The sequence below is a fragment of the Prionailurus viverrinus genome, chromosome E2, assembly GCF_022837055.1.
Source record: "Prionailurus viverrinus isolate Anna chromosome E2, UM_Priviv_1.0, whole genome shotgun sequence".
In the NCBI taxonomy this organism is placed as follows: Eukaryota; Metazoa; Chordata; class Mammalia; order Carnivora; family Felidae; genus Prionailurus; species Prionailurus viverrinus.
The window spans coordinates 53,552,996-53,569,471 of NC_062575.1; the positions used below are offsets into that span (position 1 = coordinate 53,552,996).

Sequence of the window (16,476 nt, forward strand, 5' to 3'; positions counted from 1 at the left end):
CCTTCTCAGGGGCTCTCCTTCTGCCCTATGTCTTGAGCCCTTGGGGGGTAGGAGGTCACATGGTCTCTTGTCTCCACCTCTGCCTGTGTCCCCTCGGGGCTTCCTTCCCCTGCAGACCTCTCACTTCTGATACCAAGAACGGGAGCACCTTCTCATGAGTCACCTCTTCTTTCTTTCCTCTCCTGTCTCTTCACTGCTGTTCTCTCTGCCCCACGCCCCACCCCTGCAGAGATCTGCCCCCCCTTCTCCTTCACCCTCCCCCTTGAAGCACCACGAACTCGAGGTGTGTTGGGTAACAGGCTTTTCTTTTTAAGCCGAGACTTTGGGGGCGCCTGGGTGGCTCCGTCGGTTAAGCGTCCGCCTGTAGGTTTCTGCTCAGGTCATAATCTCCCGGTTCGTGGGTTCGAGCCCCATGTCGGGTTCTGTGTTGGCAGCATGGAGCCTGCTTGGGATTCTCTCTCAATCTCTCTCTCTCTCTCTGTCTCTCTCTCTCTGCCCCTCCTCCACTCGCACTTTATCTCTCTCAAAATAAATAAGTAAACTTAAAAAAAAGTACAGAGAGGCTAAACAAGTTCAAGGTCAGAATTCCGCCCTGGAGAGAACCTGACTCCTTGTCCCCCCCCCATGAATCTGTTTCCTTGCCTTCGACATCACCTCCATCCCTCCCGCATCCCTTGGCTCCTGGCCCTTTGTCCCTGAAACTGCTCACGTTGTCATCTCTTCTCTGACGGACCCTCCTCCCTCCCTCTTGAAAGGTCCTGGCGATTACAGTAGGTCCGCCCAGATAATCCAGAATAATCTCCCCATCCCGAGATGCTTCATTTAATCACATCTGCCATATTCGTGGGTTCCAAATATTAGGGTGTGGGTATCTTGGGGGGCATTATTCTTTCTACCCCCAGTTCTCAGAGCATAATCTCTCTCCAACCGGAGGTGTGGATTATGCGTGGGCACAACTCCTTGGCCCCAGGGACCCCTCTGGCAATAGTGGGTGGGGCGGGGAGAGTCCTCAAAAGCAGGGGGCCCAGAACAGCACTCCCTTGCCTGAGGTCTGAGGGGTGTGTTGAGTTTGGAGAATCATGGGAGGAGGTGTTGGGACACAGAATAGCACAGGAAAAAAAAAAAGAAAAGTTTTTTAATTTTTTTTTTAATGTTTATTTATTTTTGAGACAGAAACAGAGGATGCATAGGGGAGGGGGATAGAGAGGGAGACACAGAATCTGAAACAGGCTCCAGGCTCTGAGCTGTCAGCACAGAGCCCCACGCGGGGCTCGAATTCACAGACCGTGAGATCATGACCTGGGCCGAAGTCGGAGGCTCAACTGACTCAGCCACCCAGGCGTCCCTTTATTATTTTTTTAAACGTTTATTTTCGAGAGAGAGAGGGTGTGAGAAGGGGAGGGGCAGAGAGAGAGGGAGCCAGAATCTGAAGCGGGCTCTAGGTTCTGCGGTGTCAGCACGGAGTCCCATGTGGGCCTCGAACTCACAAACGGTGACATCATGGCCTGAGCCCAAGTCGGGCGCTTAACCAACTGAGCCACCCAGGCGCCCCCAGGGGTGTTCAACAGCCCCGATCTCGTACAATCAGACGGCCCTGGCTTGGAATGCGAGCTACCCCTTACTTGCCGTGGGCCCTGGGCCAGTCAATTCAGCTTCTGAGCCCTAATTTTTGCCTTCCTAATATGGAGTCAACAATCCCCCCGGGGTCACAAAGTGGCTCTGGGAAATGGAGACGCCAGGAACCAAGATTCCTGTCCGCCTTCTCGGTTTTGTCCTTTCAGGGGCCACTGGCTCTCATCTCAAGCTCTCTGCACAGATCTTGGCTTCGGCTGTGCCCACGGACGCTGTATGGCCCCCAGTTTCCCTGCAGGTGTTCAGCTCCAGGGTCCGGCGGGAGCCCTGGCGCGGCCTCGGTTCAATTTCACAGCTCGGCTAGTGAGAATCCCGCCGGTCCAGGGAGGAGTCGGGTGCCCTTGGCCGGGGCCAACCAGCAGCGGCCAGGGTGGGGCGTGGTCACGTGGTTCCTGGGCCGCCACGCCCCTGCGCCGCACAGGTTCTCAAAGATAAACCTCTGGGAACCTGCTGGCAAACAAAATCTGGTGCTCATTTCCAGAACACCGGCCTCCTGCTTTTCCAGGGGGGTTCCTGGTGGACCCCTCAGCACCCTTCCCAGGGCTCCCCCATCTGGAGGAGAGCCCCTGTCTCTGTGCGCAGCACGACCGCCTGTCGCCTCCACATTCCCCAGCTTCTTGAACAACATTTCCCTTCCCCCCAACTGTCTTTTAACCTCTCCTTAACGGTATTCTTTGCCTGACACTTGCTTGTTGTTAAAACTAAGGTAAAGGGGTACCTAGGTGGCTCAGTCAGTTCAGGTCACAATCCCATGGTTTGTGAGTTCCAGCCCCACTAAAGGCTCTCTGCTGTCAGCCTGGACCTGGCTTCGGATCCTCTGTCTCCCTCTCTCCCTGCCCCTCTCCCACTTGTGTGCACCTGCTCGCTCTCTCTCTCTCTCTCTCTCTCTCTCTCTCTCTCAAATAAATATTAAAAAAATAATAACAAGGTGGATAGAGAAGCGCTCTCCCCCACCCCTCCTTAACCTTTGTTTATGATTCCAGGAGTTTCTTCCTGCCTTTTTTTTTCCCCCCTAGAGCAGGGGGCTCGAACTCACGAACCGTGAGATCGTGACCTGAGCCAACGGAGCCCCTCAGGGGGGCCCCTCCTTTGCCGCCCTCTTGCTCCTCCTTCTCTGGAACTTGTTCCCGCTTCCTCCTCTCCTTTGCTCGCTCCACCCCCGGAGGTCATACAGGGTCTCCCCGCCCCTTAGGATCGCTGGAACGTTGGCTCCAAACTCCCTTCCCAAGAATCCTGCAAATTCCGGTGCTTCTCAGGGTCACTCTGGCTTCCAGCTCCTCTTCGCCGGATCTAATTCGCTTTCTGGAACATCTCGCCGGCCCGAGCGTATCTTCCCAGCTCCACAACCTATCGACCCAAATCGGAACCCACGCCTCCCCCGAGTCCCCAGAAAAGCTCCCCCTGCCCCCGCCCCCCCCCCCCCCCGCGCTGGCCTCTCAGATCCGAATGTCTAGGGCTGGGACCCCGCTCTCCTCCGGAATTCGAGGCGCGCTGCCGCCCGCTGCCAGGAAGTGTTTCCTGGCCGCGCTAAAAGACTTAAAAAGAAACGGGTGAAATTAATTTTAACAGTGCGTCTTACTTAACCAGGTATAGTCAAAATATTGCAACGTGCGATCAGTACGGAAATGGTTGGGACCTTTTACATAATCCCCCCGCCCCGCACCCCCGCAAGAAGCCGGGGTGCGTTTCCCACTCAGCGCATCTCAGATCAGACGCGCCGCGTTGAAGGGCCCAGAATAGCCACGCGGCGCGTAGCTACCGTATTGGGCCGCCGGGCCTACATCACGTAAATGCAGATTTTCCTAGTGAACCTGAGGAGCCAGCCCTGGGCCCCACCCCGAGCCCCCTGGGACTTTCTCCCTTCCTTACTCACCCCCAGGGTATCCGACCCAGCCAGCCAGCTGACTCATCACGCCCTCTCCCCTCTCCTAACCATTCGTCCTCAGCCCCTCCCTCTAGGGAGCCCCCTGGGGATTCGAGATCCTCTCCCTCTGTTCTGCACCGCGGGGCGGTCTCCTGGGCTCTGCCCACCCACCCCTACTTCCGGGGGGCTGGAGGCCCCATTCCTTGGGAATCAGAGGCATTGCCTTCCTCTTGGACTTACCCAGGTATGCCTCTTGTTGTCGGTCTGTTTCCTCGGGGAGCAAGAATGCAGTGACTCGGGGACCCCGTGTCCAGAGAATCCACTCGGTTCCTGAGTTTTGGAGAGCAGCCCCATCTCAAAAAAAGGACCCCAAATCTATCCCACCCCTGACTTCGGACCAGGATAGACACCTGTTTTGTTTTGTTTTGTTTTGTTCACCCAAATGTCAGCCACAACCCCCGCCCCCCAACAACCCCCTCCATTGCTTGAGGCTCCAACCTGTGTCTTTATAATTCATCTCTGTGTTGTCGGGGCTGTTGTTGTTGAGCTGTAACATGCACAAGCTAAGCGTGAAGCTCAAGGATTTGTCTGTGTCCCACATGCAAATGCGGACGGGCGGGCGACCACACCCAGATTAGGGTATGGCAAATTTCCAGTCCCTCTCTGGTCACCCTAGATTGTCACTGTAAATTAGCATTGCCTGGTTTGGGATATCCCGTAAGCAGAAGCGCACGGGGCGTATGTGGTAGCTTTTGTGTCTGGCCTGTTTCGCCCGAGCTCTGTTCTGCTGGGGAACGTTTGCATTATTTCCAGTATTCGGCCATTAGGAAGGTTCTATGAACATTCTTTTTTTTTTTTCTTTCTTAAGTTTATTTATTTACTTAGAGAGAGAGAGAGAGAGAGAGAGAGAGAGTGTGTGTGTGTGTGTGTGTGTGTGTGTGTGTGTGTGTGTATGCACGGGAGGGGCAGAGAGAGAGAGAGAGGGGGGAGAGAATCCCAAGCAGGCTCCACACTGTCAGCGCAGAGCCCCAGGCGAGGCTCTAACTCAGAAACTGTGAGGTCATGACCTGCTCTGAAACCACTTAACTCACCGCCCCCCCCCCCCCCAGGCACCCCCTCTACTGGGAACATCCCTGTGGAAGTCTTTGGGGGGATGTACACATGCATTTTTCTTGGGTCAACACGCATGGGCGCAAACGACAGGGTAATAGGGAGGTGTATGCTTAGCTTTTAAAAGATACTTCCCTGGGGCGCCGGGGTGGCTCAGCCAGTGGAGCGTCCGGCTTCGGCTCAGGTCACGGTCTCACGGTTCGTGAGTTCGAACCCTGTGTCGGGCTCTGTGCTGATAGCTCGGAGCCTGCTTTGGCTTCTCTCTCTCTCTCTTTCTGCCCCTCCCCTGCTTGTGCACTCTCTCTCTCTCTCTCTCTCTCTCTCAGAAATAATAAATGAATAAACTTTATAAATGAAGGAAGGAAGGAAGGATGGATGCTTCTAGACATCTGCCAAAGTGGTTGGGTCAACTTCCACACCGCCAGCGCATTCCTCTGGTCCCGTATCCTTGCCAAGGCCTGGATCCTTCGCATCTCGTTTTCATTTACTCTAGTGTTTGTTCTACATCAAGTTCTGCTCTAACTCATGTAATTAGGTCATTCTCAGCTTTCTGGGGCTCCCGTTAAGTCTGTGGCCTCACAGTTCTGGAGGCTCCCGGTGCTCCGGGTTCCTTCTCAGGGCCAGGGAAGGAACTCCCCATGGCTCGTCGCTGGGCATCTTCCCGCCGTGTCTTCACATCGTCTTCCATTTCCGCGTCTCAGTGTCCAAATTCCCCCCTTTTTGTGGGGACACCCGTCTTGTTGGATCAGGGCCCGCCTTATTTTATCTTGATCACCTCTGTAAAGACCCGACCTCCAACTAAGGCAGGACTTCCATGTACAACTGTTGGGAGAGGTGACTCAACGCAGAAGACTTCATTTTTTTTTTAATGTTTACTATTTATTTATTTTCAAGTTTATTTATTTTGAGAGAGAGAGAGAGAGAGAGAGAGAGAGAGAGAGCATAAGCGGGGCAGAGAGACAGGGAGAGAGACTCTCAAGCCGGCTCCATACTGTCGGAGCGGAGCCCAATGTGGGGCTCCAACTCATGAACCGTGAGATCATGACCAGAGCTGAAATCAAGGGCCAGAAGCTTAACTGACTGAACCACCTGGGCGCCCCTATTTATTTATTTATTTGTGTTTTTTTTTTTAAGAGAGAGAGAGAGGGAGGGGCAGAGAGAGAGAGAGGGACAAAGGGTCCAAAGCGGGCTTGCGCTGACAGCCGCGAGCCCGATGCAGGACTCGAACTCATGAACCATGAGCTCATGACCCGAACCAAAGATGGACGCTCAACCGATTGACCCACTCAGACGCCCCTCAATCCATGATATTTTAGAGGTGAAGATTATCATTCCCATTTTATAGATGAGGAAACTGAGGCGTAGCAAGGTCCCACAGCTGCTGGTGGCAGCGTTCGGATTTGAACCCTGGCCATTGGATTCTGAGCCCCGCCCCTCCACCACTACGCTACCTTGCCTCGGGTGGGCAGCAAAAATCCCAGAATCACCCTCTTTGTGCCCCTCCCCAGAAGCCTCTTGGACTCACAAAGAACATCTTGCGTTTCTCACTGTCACCTCTCGCTCTGACTTCCTGCTTCGGCAGAATTCTTTTTCTCCCCAGTATTCCTTTCTACTCTTTTCCCCCCTTAGTTCTATTTTTATCGGAGTTAGACATCCACATAGTTTGCAGAGTCAAATACAAGATCTCTGGTTTTTTAGCGAAAGCCAACAGTGTCCCATCTGCCTACCCTTCCCGTCTCGCCCGCCCCAGAGCAATCTGCGTTTACCTCATTTATTGTATCATTTTGCTGTTTGTGTCCCTGTCTCGAAATACCGTGTTTGTGTGGCTACCTCTTGATTTTTCAATTTCGGGTATTTTCCATTCACTTCTTACCATGGGAGACACATACTCATGCTCTTATTCAAATTACTCCAGCCTCCCACACTGTGATTCTGGCTAGATGAAAATGCAGTGTTTATATGTTATGACTGTGTAAATGCTCGCACAGCTGCCAGAAGTAGTAAACCATGATTACTTTCCTCTCCTACACAATTCTTTGTTTTTCCTGGAGTTAATCATTGTCTTTCTTTTTTTTTTTCCCCCACTTGCTTAGTGGCTGAGTTTTCTTTGTTAATTCAAAATGCTCTTAACTATGTGAATCTCTTCTTCACTTGCTCATTTGCATCAGGTACTCCGTTAATTTCACCATACTGACGAAGCTTCCCTCGTGGCCTCTGACCTGCTCCGGCATGCTGCATAGCTACTATCCCCATCCTTTCACCGGTCCCCTGGTCACATCCTAAACCTCACTCTTCCTGGATTTTTCTCCCTTGTTCTTTAGAGCTTCCTGACAAAAGGCACATGGCGCACACGCGTGCGTGCGTGTGTGTGTAAAATTTTAGAGACACTGCATGCCGAAAACATCTTTAGTCTTGGTAGGCCTTCTGGCTGGGTATAAAATTCTGGGCTGGAGGTCATTTTCTCTCTAATTTTTTTTTAATATTTATTTTTGAGGAAGAGAGAGTGAGCGAGCTAACGAGGCAGGGGGAGAAAGCAAGAGGGAGAGAATATCCAAAGCAGGCTCTGCACGGACAGCAGACAGCCCAACGCAGGGCTCGAACTCACAAACCTCGAGATCATGACCCGAGCCGAAGTCAGACACTTAGCCGGCTGAGCCACCCAGGCGCCCTTCCTCTAGAATTTTGAAGGCGTCGCTCTGTTGTCTGCTAATTACCAGCGTTACTGGTAAAAAATCCAAAATCATTCTGATCCGTAAGCCTGTGTGTCACCTGTTTTTCTTCTCAGTGTGTTGACATTTTTTTTTATCCCTGAATTTTTATACTATTTTCTAAATTTCATAGTATTATTTATAGTGTCCTATTTTATAATACGCATGGTTCGAAGTTACAGTATCTTGTCTTTTTCACATTTTCTCCTCTATGCATAATCTGTTTCCTCCAAGTCTCCCCCTCGCCGCCCCTTCCCATTTGTTGGGTTCCTTTCTATCTTTCTTCCTGAGGCTTTACTGATATCTAGTAATCCCTAGAAGTCTGGTCATACGTGTGTTTTTGTTTTGTTTTGTTTTTGTCTGTTCATATTTTGGAGGGAAGTCCAAAACTCTGGAAGCAGAGGGCTTGTGATTACACGAGTGGGGTTTTTGGCTATGAACATCACTGTAGGTGATCTGCCTGGACCATTTTTGTTGGGGAATTCCTAATGTCAGTATTTTTTTTTTCTTAGAGTGGTCGTATGTATGTATGCACGTGTATATGTATCATATACATGGAGAGAAACAAGGAAAACAAATACTGAATTATGATCTCCCTTACAAAATAACCCCTAATGATATGAAAGTTAAAAGACATTCATCCATTCATCCAGTAAGGATTTTATTTATTTATTTATTTATTTATTTATTTATTTATTTATTTATTTAAGTTTATTTACTTTTATTTTGAGAGAGGGAGACAGCAGGGGAGGGGCAGAGAGAGAATCCCAAGCAGGCTCCACGCTGTCAGGACATGGGGCTCGATCTCGTGAACCCTGAGACCATGACCTGAGCTAAAAATCAAAGTCAGATGCCTCACCGATGGAGCCACCCAGGTGCCCCTCCAATAAGTATCTATAAGATACTATCGGTCTCCAATAGCCCTCTCTGCGACAGCAGACATGTTCTACGGGGCGCCTGGGGGGCTCAGCAGTTGAGCATCCAACTCTTGACTTTGGCTGAGGTCGTGATCTCACAGTTCGTGAGAGCGAGCCCTGTGTGGGGCTCTTCACTGACAGCAAGGGGCCTGCTTGGGATTCTCTCTCCCTCTGTCTCCGCCCCTCCCCCCACATAAATAAATAAATAAATAAATAAATAAATAAATAAATAAGGGCGCCTGGGTGGCTCGGTCAGTTGCGCATCGGACTTCCGCTCAGGTCATGATCTCGAGGTTCATGGGTTCGGGCCCCGTGTTGGGTTCTGTGTCTCTCTCTCTCAAAAATAAATAAATATGAAAAAAAATTTAAATAAATAAAAGAGAGAGAGGGAAATGTTCTCGACTTTTGCAGTCCAGTGTGGTAGCCACCAATTTGCGATCGTTTGAAATGTGGTTGGTATAACTAAGGAACTGAATTTTTCTTTTTCTTTTTCTTTCTTTCTTTCTTTCTTTCTTTCTTTCTTTCTTTCTTTCTTTCTTTATTTTAACGTTTATTTATTTTTGAGAGAGAGAGAGAGAGACAGAGCTTGAGTGGGGGAGGGGCAGAGAGAGAGGGAGACACAGAATCTGAAACGGGCTCCAGGCTCTGAGCTGTCAGCACAGAATCCGACGCGGGGTTCGAACCCACAGACCGTGAGATCCTGACCTGAGCCGAAGTCGGACGCTCAACCAACTAAGCTACCGGGTGCCCCGGAAACAAATTTTTAAACTTTAATTCCAATTTAAATTCAAATAGCCCTACCTGGCTAGCAGCTACCACCATGGACAGCACTAGAAAATTCCATCCCTACAGAGAGGTACAAGGGAATTGGCGGCCTCACATGGTTTTGGCTGGCTCACAAATGTGGGCCCACCCTACCACAGAGGGCACAGGGGCTCACAAGAAGAGAAAGGAAATGCACCCCTTAAAAAGAAATATAAAAGGGGCACCGGGGTGGCTCGGTCATTTGGGCGTCCGACTCTTGATCTTGGCTCAGGTCATGATCTCAGGGTTCATGGGTTCGAGCCCCACCTGGCACAGAGCCTGCTTGGGATTCTCTCTCTCCCTCTCTCTGCCCCTCCCCCCTCTAAATAAATAAATAAACTTAAAAAAATAAAGAAAACAAGAAACACAGCTTCTCCTCGAAGCCAGTTCTGGAAGCCCATTCTGTGAAGGATGTTCAATTCCTCACCTGCTTTGGGGGGGGGGGGCAAAAAAAAGGAAACCTCATGTCCTCTTTCCCTACGGTAAGCATTACTTTTCATTCCCTTCCTATCAATTAAACTATGTGTCTATGCACACATATACATTATTAACTACCAGCCCGAATTCATTCATTCAGCCACTCTGTTAAGCACCTGTTGTATGCCGGGTGCTGTTCCAGACCCCGTGGCTACAGCGGTGAACCAGACGGACAACATCTGTTCCTTCACGGAATTTCAAGCCCAGTGGGAAGAGGGCGAACCATAAACGTAATAACCAAGAACATATTATAGTTACAAGGGGATGCGTGCTACGGACAAAAATACTGCCGGGGGCGTGAATTTCGGAGACCTAGGGAGGAGGCTACGGGTTGCAGTATTTAAGAAGGTGCTCAGACAGGTGTCTTTTGAGCCAACACTTGAAGGAAGTGAGGGGGTGGAGCCAGGCGGCTATCTGGGAGAAGACTGTTCCAGCAGAGGGAACAGCCAGTGCAAAGATCCTGAGGCAGGAGTGTGCTGGAGTGGTCCAGGAACTTCCTGTTGGCTGCCATAGGTTCTTGTAATGCGAGGAGACCCCCGGTTACTGAATGAAGTGAGGAGACAGCGGAGGCTAGTGAGCTGAGAAGGCACGGAAGCTGTGACTCAAATGTCAAGATCCCTCTGGCGATGGGGGGCAGGAATAAACAGGAAAGCAAAGAGATGCAGGGGTCCCCAATGCCCTCTCTCAAAAATGAATACACATTAAAATAAAATTTAAAAAAGACTGAGCGGGGCACCTGGGTGGCTCAGTTGGTTGCGCGTCCGACTTCAGCTCAGGTCATGATCTCGCGGCTCATGAGTTAAGAGCCCTGCGTCGGGGTCTGTGCTGATGGCTCAGAGCCTAGAGCCTGCTGTGGATTCTGTGTCTCCCTCTCTTTCTGCTCCTCCCCCCCACTTGTGCTCTGTCTCTCAAAATAAATAAGCATTTAAAAAGAAACTTTATTTTTTTTAAACGACCGAGCCAAGGGGGCCCCTGGGTGGCTCAGTCAGTTAAGTGGCTGACTTCAGCTCAGGTCATGATCTTGCGTTTTGTGAGTTCAAGACCCAAGTGGGGCTCCGCATTGATGTGTGGAGACTGCTTGGGATTCTTTCTCTCTTTCTCTCTCTCTCTCTCTCTCTCTCTGCCCCTCCCCTGCTCTCTCTCTCTCTCTCTCTCTCTCTCTCTCTCTCTCAATAAATAAATAAACTTAAAAAGACAAGCAAAGGATTAAAAGTGAAGGCTCTTAGATCCTCTCTTCCTGAAAGCCTCTCACACCTCCCTGCCATTGGAAGCCTTGGTTTTTGACTCTGTCCACAATGCCCCCCAGGTCTCTCCCCACCTCCTCCCCCACCTCCCCCTTCCTCCCCGCAAGGACCCCTGGAGACCTTCCTTACATTTTACCCTAGTCCTCAAGCCCCTCCCTCCATCCCCCCTCTTCAGCCTGACTCTGGAAACCTACAGTTCTTTCTACTTAGACAGGGAGGCGATTCACCTTTTGCCCCCAAGGGCATTTTCCTAAACAAAGAGAAACCTACAGGGAAATTACAGTTTGCCTACAAGGCAGTTGTGATATATATATATCACAACATATATATATAAATATAAAGTTTCCAGATGTCAGCTGGGATCTCCCTGCCCGTTAGAATCCATATAAAACCCCATTTTCCAATCGTGGGATCTTGACTGCCCTCCCCCAGATTTCTGCTCGTCTCCAGAGCTTCAAATTCTTTGCCTCCCCCCTCCCCCAAGTGTTTGCTTTGGCTGGAATCTGTTCGGGGGGGCGGGAGGGGATCTGCTGCCCGTCTCTCCACTTGGGGTCTGCGGACTAATTCTGCCCTTTTCTTTCATTTCTCTGCACGTACAGAGGCAGGTACACAAGGCATTGATGTGCTCATGTGTGAGGATGTAGAGAGGGCTTTACCGGAGATTTGACTCGGTTGCTTAAGCATCAGACTCTTGGTTTCGGTTCAGGTCATGATCTTGTGTTTCAGGGGTCCGGGCCCGCGACGGGCTCCGTGCTGACAGCGCGGAGCCTGCTTGGGATTCTCGCTTTCCCTTTCTCTCTGCTCCTCCCACGCTCGCTCGCTCGCTCGCTCGCTCTCTCAAAATAAATCAACATTTCAAACATTTATTTTAAATAATAAGTCAATATGGAAGGGCACCCGGGTGGCTCAGTCCGCTGAGCGTCAAGGCTCTTGATTTCAGTTCAGGTCATGATCCCAGGGCCGTGGGATCGAGCCCCGAGTCCAGCTCGGCGCAGAGCACAGAGCCTGCTTACGATTCTCTCTCTCCCTCTGGCCCTCTCCCCGGCGTGCACTCTTTCTGTCTAAAATAAATTTTAAAAAATTAACATGGAGTTATGCTCGATATGGGCCTCTACGACTCTTTTTTTTCTTTTCTTCTTCACGGATATGCCCTGGGCATCTTGATGTCAGATCATAGGCCTGAATCTTGTTTCATCCAATAGTGACACAGCGTGGACTTCTTTATCCACTCATCCATGCGATCCACAAATATTTACAGCCCCTGTGGGTGTGCCGGGAACTGTGCTGAGTCACAGCTTGGAATGTGTCCCAGCTGGGGCTCGCAGTCTCCGAGGAGAGGCTGGGGTTCATCGGATAATCACAGAAGTACGCGGAGGGCGGCAGTTGCGAAGGAGGGGACGCGGGGCACATGCGCCATCGTGTATTCATCCGTGAGGGGGATATTCTCTCTCCCTGCTTGTCTTCGTCTCAAGGTTTAGAAACTGGGGGCCTAGCGGGAGGAGGCACGCCGAGTAAGTAAGGTGCGCGTCTGGGCCTGCGGTTCCCATCTGAGTAATGGAGATAAGTTTCCACCTCGCAGGAGCGCTGAGAGCCTTGAACGTGTTATTACCGCCGATGGCCCGGCGCCCGGCACGATACAAGCGATCGTTAGCGTTATTATGATTTGCAGGAGTCCCCTGTCTGAGCCTCAGCCCTCTGTAGAATGGAGGAGTATCCAGAACCTTCTCTGGAGGGCTGCGGTGAAGGCTGAACATAACGTTCTCCAGCACTTTCTTTGCACCAAGCCATCAACTTACCTTTGCGGCAACCGTGGAAGGGAGGTATTGATGTTGTCCCCACTTTGCAGCTCCAAACGGAGGCACCGAGAGGTGTGGTGGCTTGCTCTGGAGTTCACCACCAGTCAGGATGTGGGGCAGTTGGAGGCTATTAGGGGTGAGAGGGGGTTCCGGGAGGGCCGTGAGAGCATCTGGGTGGGACTGACCCTGCCTTTCATGCCCCCTGCCCACCCCCTCCCCAGGAAGCTGGACGCCTTCATCTATGATGCGGCGGTGCTCAACTACATGGCCCGCAAGGATGAAGGCTGCAAGCTGGTCACCATCGGCTCGGGCAAGGTCTTTGCCACGACGGGCTACGGCATCGCCCTGCACAAGGGCTCCCGCTGGAAGCGTCCGATCGACCTGGCTCTGTTGCAGTTCCTGGGGGACGGTGCGGCTGCGCACAGGGATGCCTCCGGGGTGGGGCGTGGGGGTGGGGCGTGGGGGTGGGGGGCAGAGCCCTGGGTCGCGGGCGCAGGAGGGGATGAGGATCAGGACACCAGGGTCTAAGGGAGGAGAGGGCCGGGCGCCTAGACTCCTGTATCAGAGAAGAGGGTCCGAGGAGGGTGCCCCTGGAAGTTGACCCATGCCCCCTGCCCCCTTTCTCCAGATGAGATCGAGATGCTGGAGCGGCTGTGGCTCTCCGGGATCTGCCACAACGACAAAATCGAGGTGATGAGCAGTAAGCTGGACATCGACAACATGGCGGGGGTCTTCTACATGCTCCTGGTGGCCATGGGCCTCTCCCTGCTGGTCTTCGCCTGGGAGCACCTGGTGTACTGGCGCCTGCGGCATTGCCTGGGGCCCACCCACCGCATGGACTTCCTGCTGGCCTTCTCCAGGGTACGCGGGGACAGAGGCAGGCAGGGCTGCGGGGAGGCAGGCAGGGATGCCTCGCAGTGGGAGACACCTGGGTCGAGGTCCCGGCCGGGCGGGAGGGCTGGGGGGGGGGGGAGGCGGGCGGTCCCGGGCATCTCCCCGCCGCCCCGCCCCCCACTCGCTGATGACCCTGCTTCTCTCACGGCCCCCCGCAGGGCATGTACAGCTGCTGCAGCGCGGAGGCCGCCCCGCCGCCGGCCAAGCCCCCGCCGCCGCCGCAGCCGCTGCCCAGCCCCGCGTACCCGGCGGCGCGGCCCGCGCCCGGCCCCGCGCCTTTCGTGCCCCGCGAGCGCGCGGCGGTGGACCGCTGGCGCCGCGCCAAAGGTGCCGGGCCTCCGGGGGGCGCGGGCCTGGCCGACGGCTTCCACCGCTACTACGGCCCCATCGAGCCGCAGGGCCTGGGCGTGGGCGAGGCGCGCGCGCCGCCCCGGGGCGCGGCGGGGCGCCCGCTGTCCCCGCCGGCCGCGCAGCCCCCGCAGAAGCCGCCGCCCTCCTACTTCGCCATCGTGCGCGACAAGGAGCCGGCCGAGCCCCCCTCCGGCGCCTTCCCCGGCTTCCCGTCGCCGCCCGCGCCCCCCGCCGCCGCCGCCGCCGCCGCCGCCGTCGGGCCGCCGCTGTGCCGCCTGGCCTACGAGGACGAGAGCCCGCCGGCGCCCGCGCGCTGGCCGCGCTCCGACCCCGAGAGCCAGCCCCTGCTGGGGCCCGGCGCGGGCGGCGCGGGGGGCGCGGGGGGCGCGGGCGGCGGGGCCCAGGCCGCGCCACCCCCGTGCCGCGCCGCGCCGCCCCCCTGCCCCTACCTGGACCTCGAGCCGTCGCCGTCGGACTCGGAGGACTCGGAGAGCCTGGGCGGCGCGTCGCTGGGAGGCCTGGAGCCCTGGTGGTTCGCCGACTTCCCCTACCCGTACGCCGAGCGCCTCGGGCCGCCGCCCGGCCGCTACTGGTCGGTCGACAAGCTCGGGGGCTGGCGCGCCGGCAGCTGGGACTACCTGCCCCCGCGCAGCGGTCCAGCCGCCTGGCACTGCCGTCACTGCGCCAGCCTGGAGCTGCTGCCGCCGCCGCGCCATCTGAGCTGCTCGCACGACGGCCTGGACGGCGGCTGGTGGGCGCCGCCGCCCCCGCCCTGGGCCGCCGGACCCCCGCCCCGGCGCCGGGCCCGCTGCGGGTGTCCGCGGCCGCACCCTCACCGCCCGCGGGCCTCGCACCGCGCGCCCGCCGCAGCCCCGCACCACCACCGGCACCGGCGCGCCGCGGGGGGCTGGGACCTCCCGCCGCCGGCGCCCACCTCGCGCTCGCTCGAGGACCTCAGCTCGTGTCCCCGCGCCGCCCCCGCGCGCAGGCTCACCGGGCCCTCCCGCCACGCGCGCCGCTGCCCGCACGCCGCGCACTGGGGGCCGCCGCTGCCCGCCGCGCCCCACCGGAGACACCGGGGCGGGGACCTGGGTACCCGCAGGGGCTCGGCGCACTTCTCCAGCCTCGAGTCCGAGGTATGACGCGGCCCAGGGGGCCCCCGGCGCCCCCTCGGTCAGCGCAGGCCACGGCCCGAGGGGGCACGCGCAACAGACAGGACCCGCGTGGGTTGGGAAGGAAAAGTTGGACCTGGCCGGACCCCGCCTGGAGCAGCGTCCTGCGCCCCGTCGCTTTGGGGGCACCAAGAGCCGGAAGGGATTTGGCCCCCCCTCCCCCAAATCTCACCCAGCCTGAAAGGGAGGGGGTGGGGGTCTCGGAGCCCACTGGAGGTTTGTTTTTGTTTTGTTTTGTTTTTAAACCCGACAAGGGCTTTTTAACGTCACCAGATGGGGCGGGAGGTGGGGGAGGGGGTGGGGACACGCCGCGCCCGCGCCCCACCCCCACGCCCGGGGCCGTGGCCCCCACATCACTGTGCAGCTCCCCGGCCCCGGCCACGCCTCCGGGGAAGCCCGTTTTTAACCTTTCATCCATTGGGACTCAAAACTGTGAGACGCGTTCGCCAAACTGTGACCCCAGACCTTGGCCCCGCCACACAGAAACCCCTGACCCCAGACTGTGACTTCCGACCCCTAAAAATGGTCATCCGACCCCAGACTGTGACCCCTGACCCCAAACTGTGACCCGAATCCCAGACTGTGCCCCGACCAGACTGTGACCCTTGACGTCATACCGTGACACACCCTCCTCCTTTCCCCACCCTAGGTCGCTTTTCCCAATTTTGACCTCCTACACTCCCAACGGAAGCCCCGCCTCCCCCTGTCCTAGCGTTGATCCCAACAAACATCGGGCCAAACCCTCCCACCCTGTCGCACCTCACTACCAGCCCCACGTGCCACCAACCACATCCTCTCCAACTCCAGCCCTTATCTGTGACCCTCCCAACGAAAACCCAGCAGACACCCCCTCCCCGCCCCCCCCGCCCCCCCCCCCCCCCCCAGCCTCCTTTTCCTAGATCTCCAGCCGGGTCTGGAGCTGGGTTGTGGAGGAGACGGTCCGTGAATCCACACCCACCACCAACCTCCCCTCCCACTCTCCTGTTACACATTGCAGTGTTTGGAATAAACCATGTTTTTATGCCTCCTCAGTCCAAGTGTGAGCTCCGTGTTTGTCTCAGCCCCCCTCAAACTTCCCTGGAGGAAACAGAAACCGAGAAAAGTCCCACAGAGGAAGAGAGGGCGGAAAAGAAAATTGTATTCCGAACACAGACCCTGGAAGGAGATGGGAGACAAAGACCCAGAAAGGGGCTGTGAGAATAGATCCTAAGAAGAAGACTGAGATGGTGCGAGGGAGGACAGAGACCCAGAGAGAAGGCGGGACAGAGAACTCCAGAAAGATCCAGGATCAAAACACTTTAGGATTAAGTCTAGGGTCCCACTCCTATGGCCACAGACAAGGCCTCTTGCTTGATTCTTAATATCCTGTTCTTGCAAGCCAGGAGTCTAGTATATCCCAGCCAATCCACCTATCTCGAATGCCGTGAATCTCACCAATGAGAATCTATTTCTAACATTTCATTGCCGATGAGGGATAAAGAGAGCCAAAGCGCTTGTAACGGCGGTC

At 55.2% G+C, this 16,476-nt stretch overlaps 1 protein-coding gene across 1 annotated transcript in view; it reads left to right on the plus strand.

The window, feature by feature from the left end:
* Nucleotides 1-16,000, plus strand: part of GRIN2D (glutamate ionotropic receptor NMDA type subunit 2D) — a 37,129-nt gene extending 21,129 nt beyond the window's left edge. Inside the window, exons 11-13 of the mRNA XM_047837137.1 lie at nucleotides 12,774-12,961; nucleotides 13,181-13,413; nucleotides 13,605-16,000. Of these exons, the coding sequence (XP_047693093.1) occupies nucleotides 12,774-12,961; nucleotides 13,181-13,413; nucleotides 13,605-14,939 (1,756 nt within the window). The 3' untranslated portion in view covers nucleotides 14,940-16,000. The remainder of the gene's footprint in view (nucleotides 1-12,773; nucleotides 12,962-13,180; nucleotides 13,414-13,604) is intronic.
* Nucleotides 16,001-16,476: the final 476 nt, after the last annotated feature.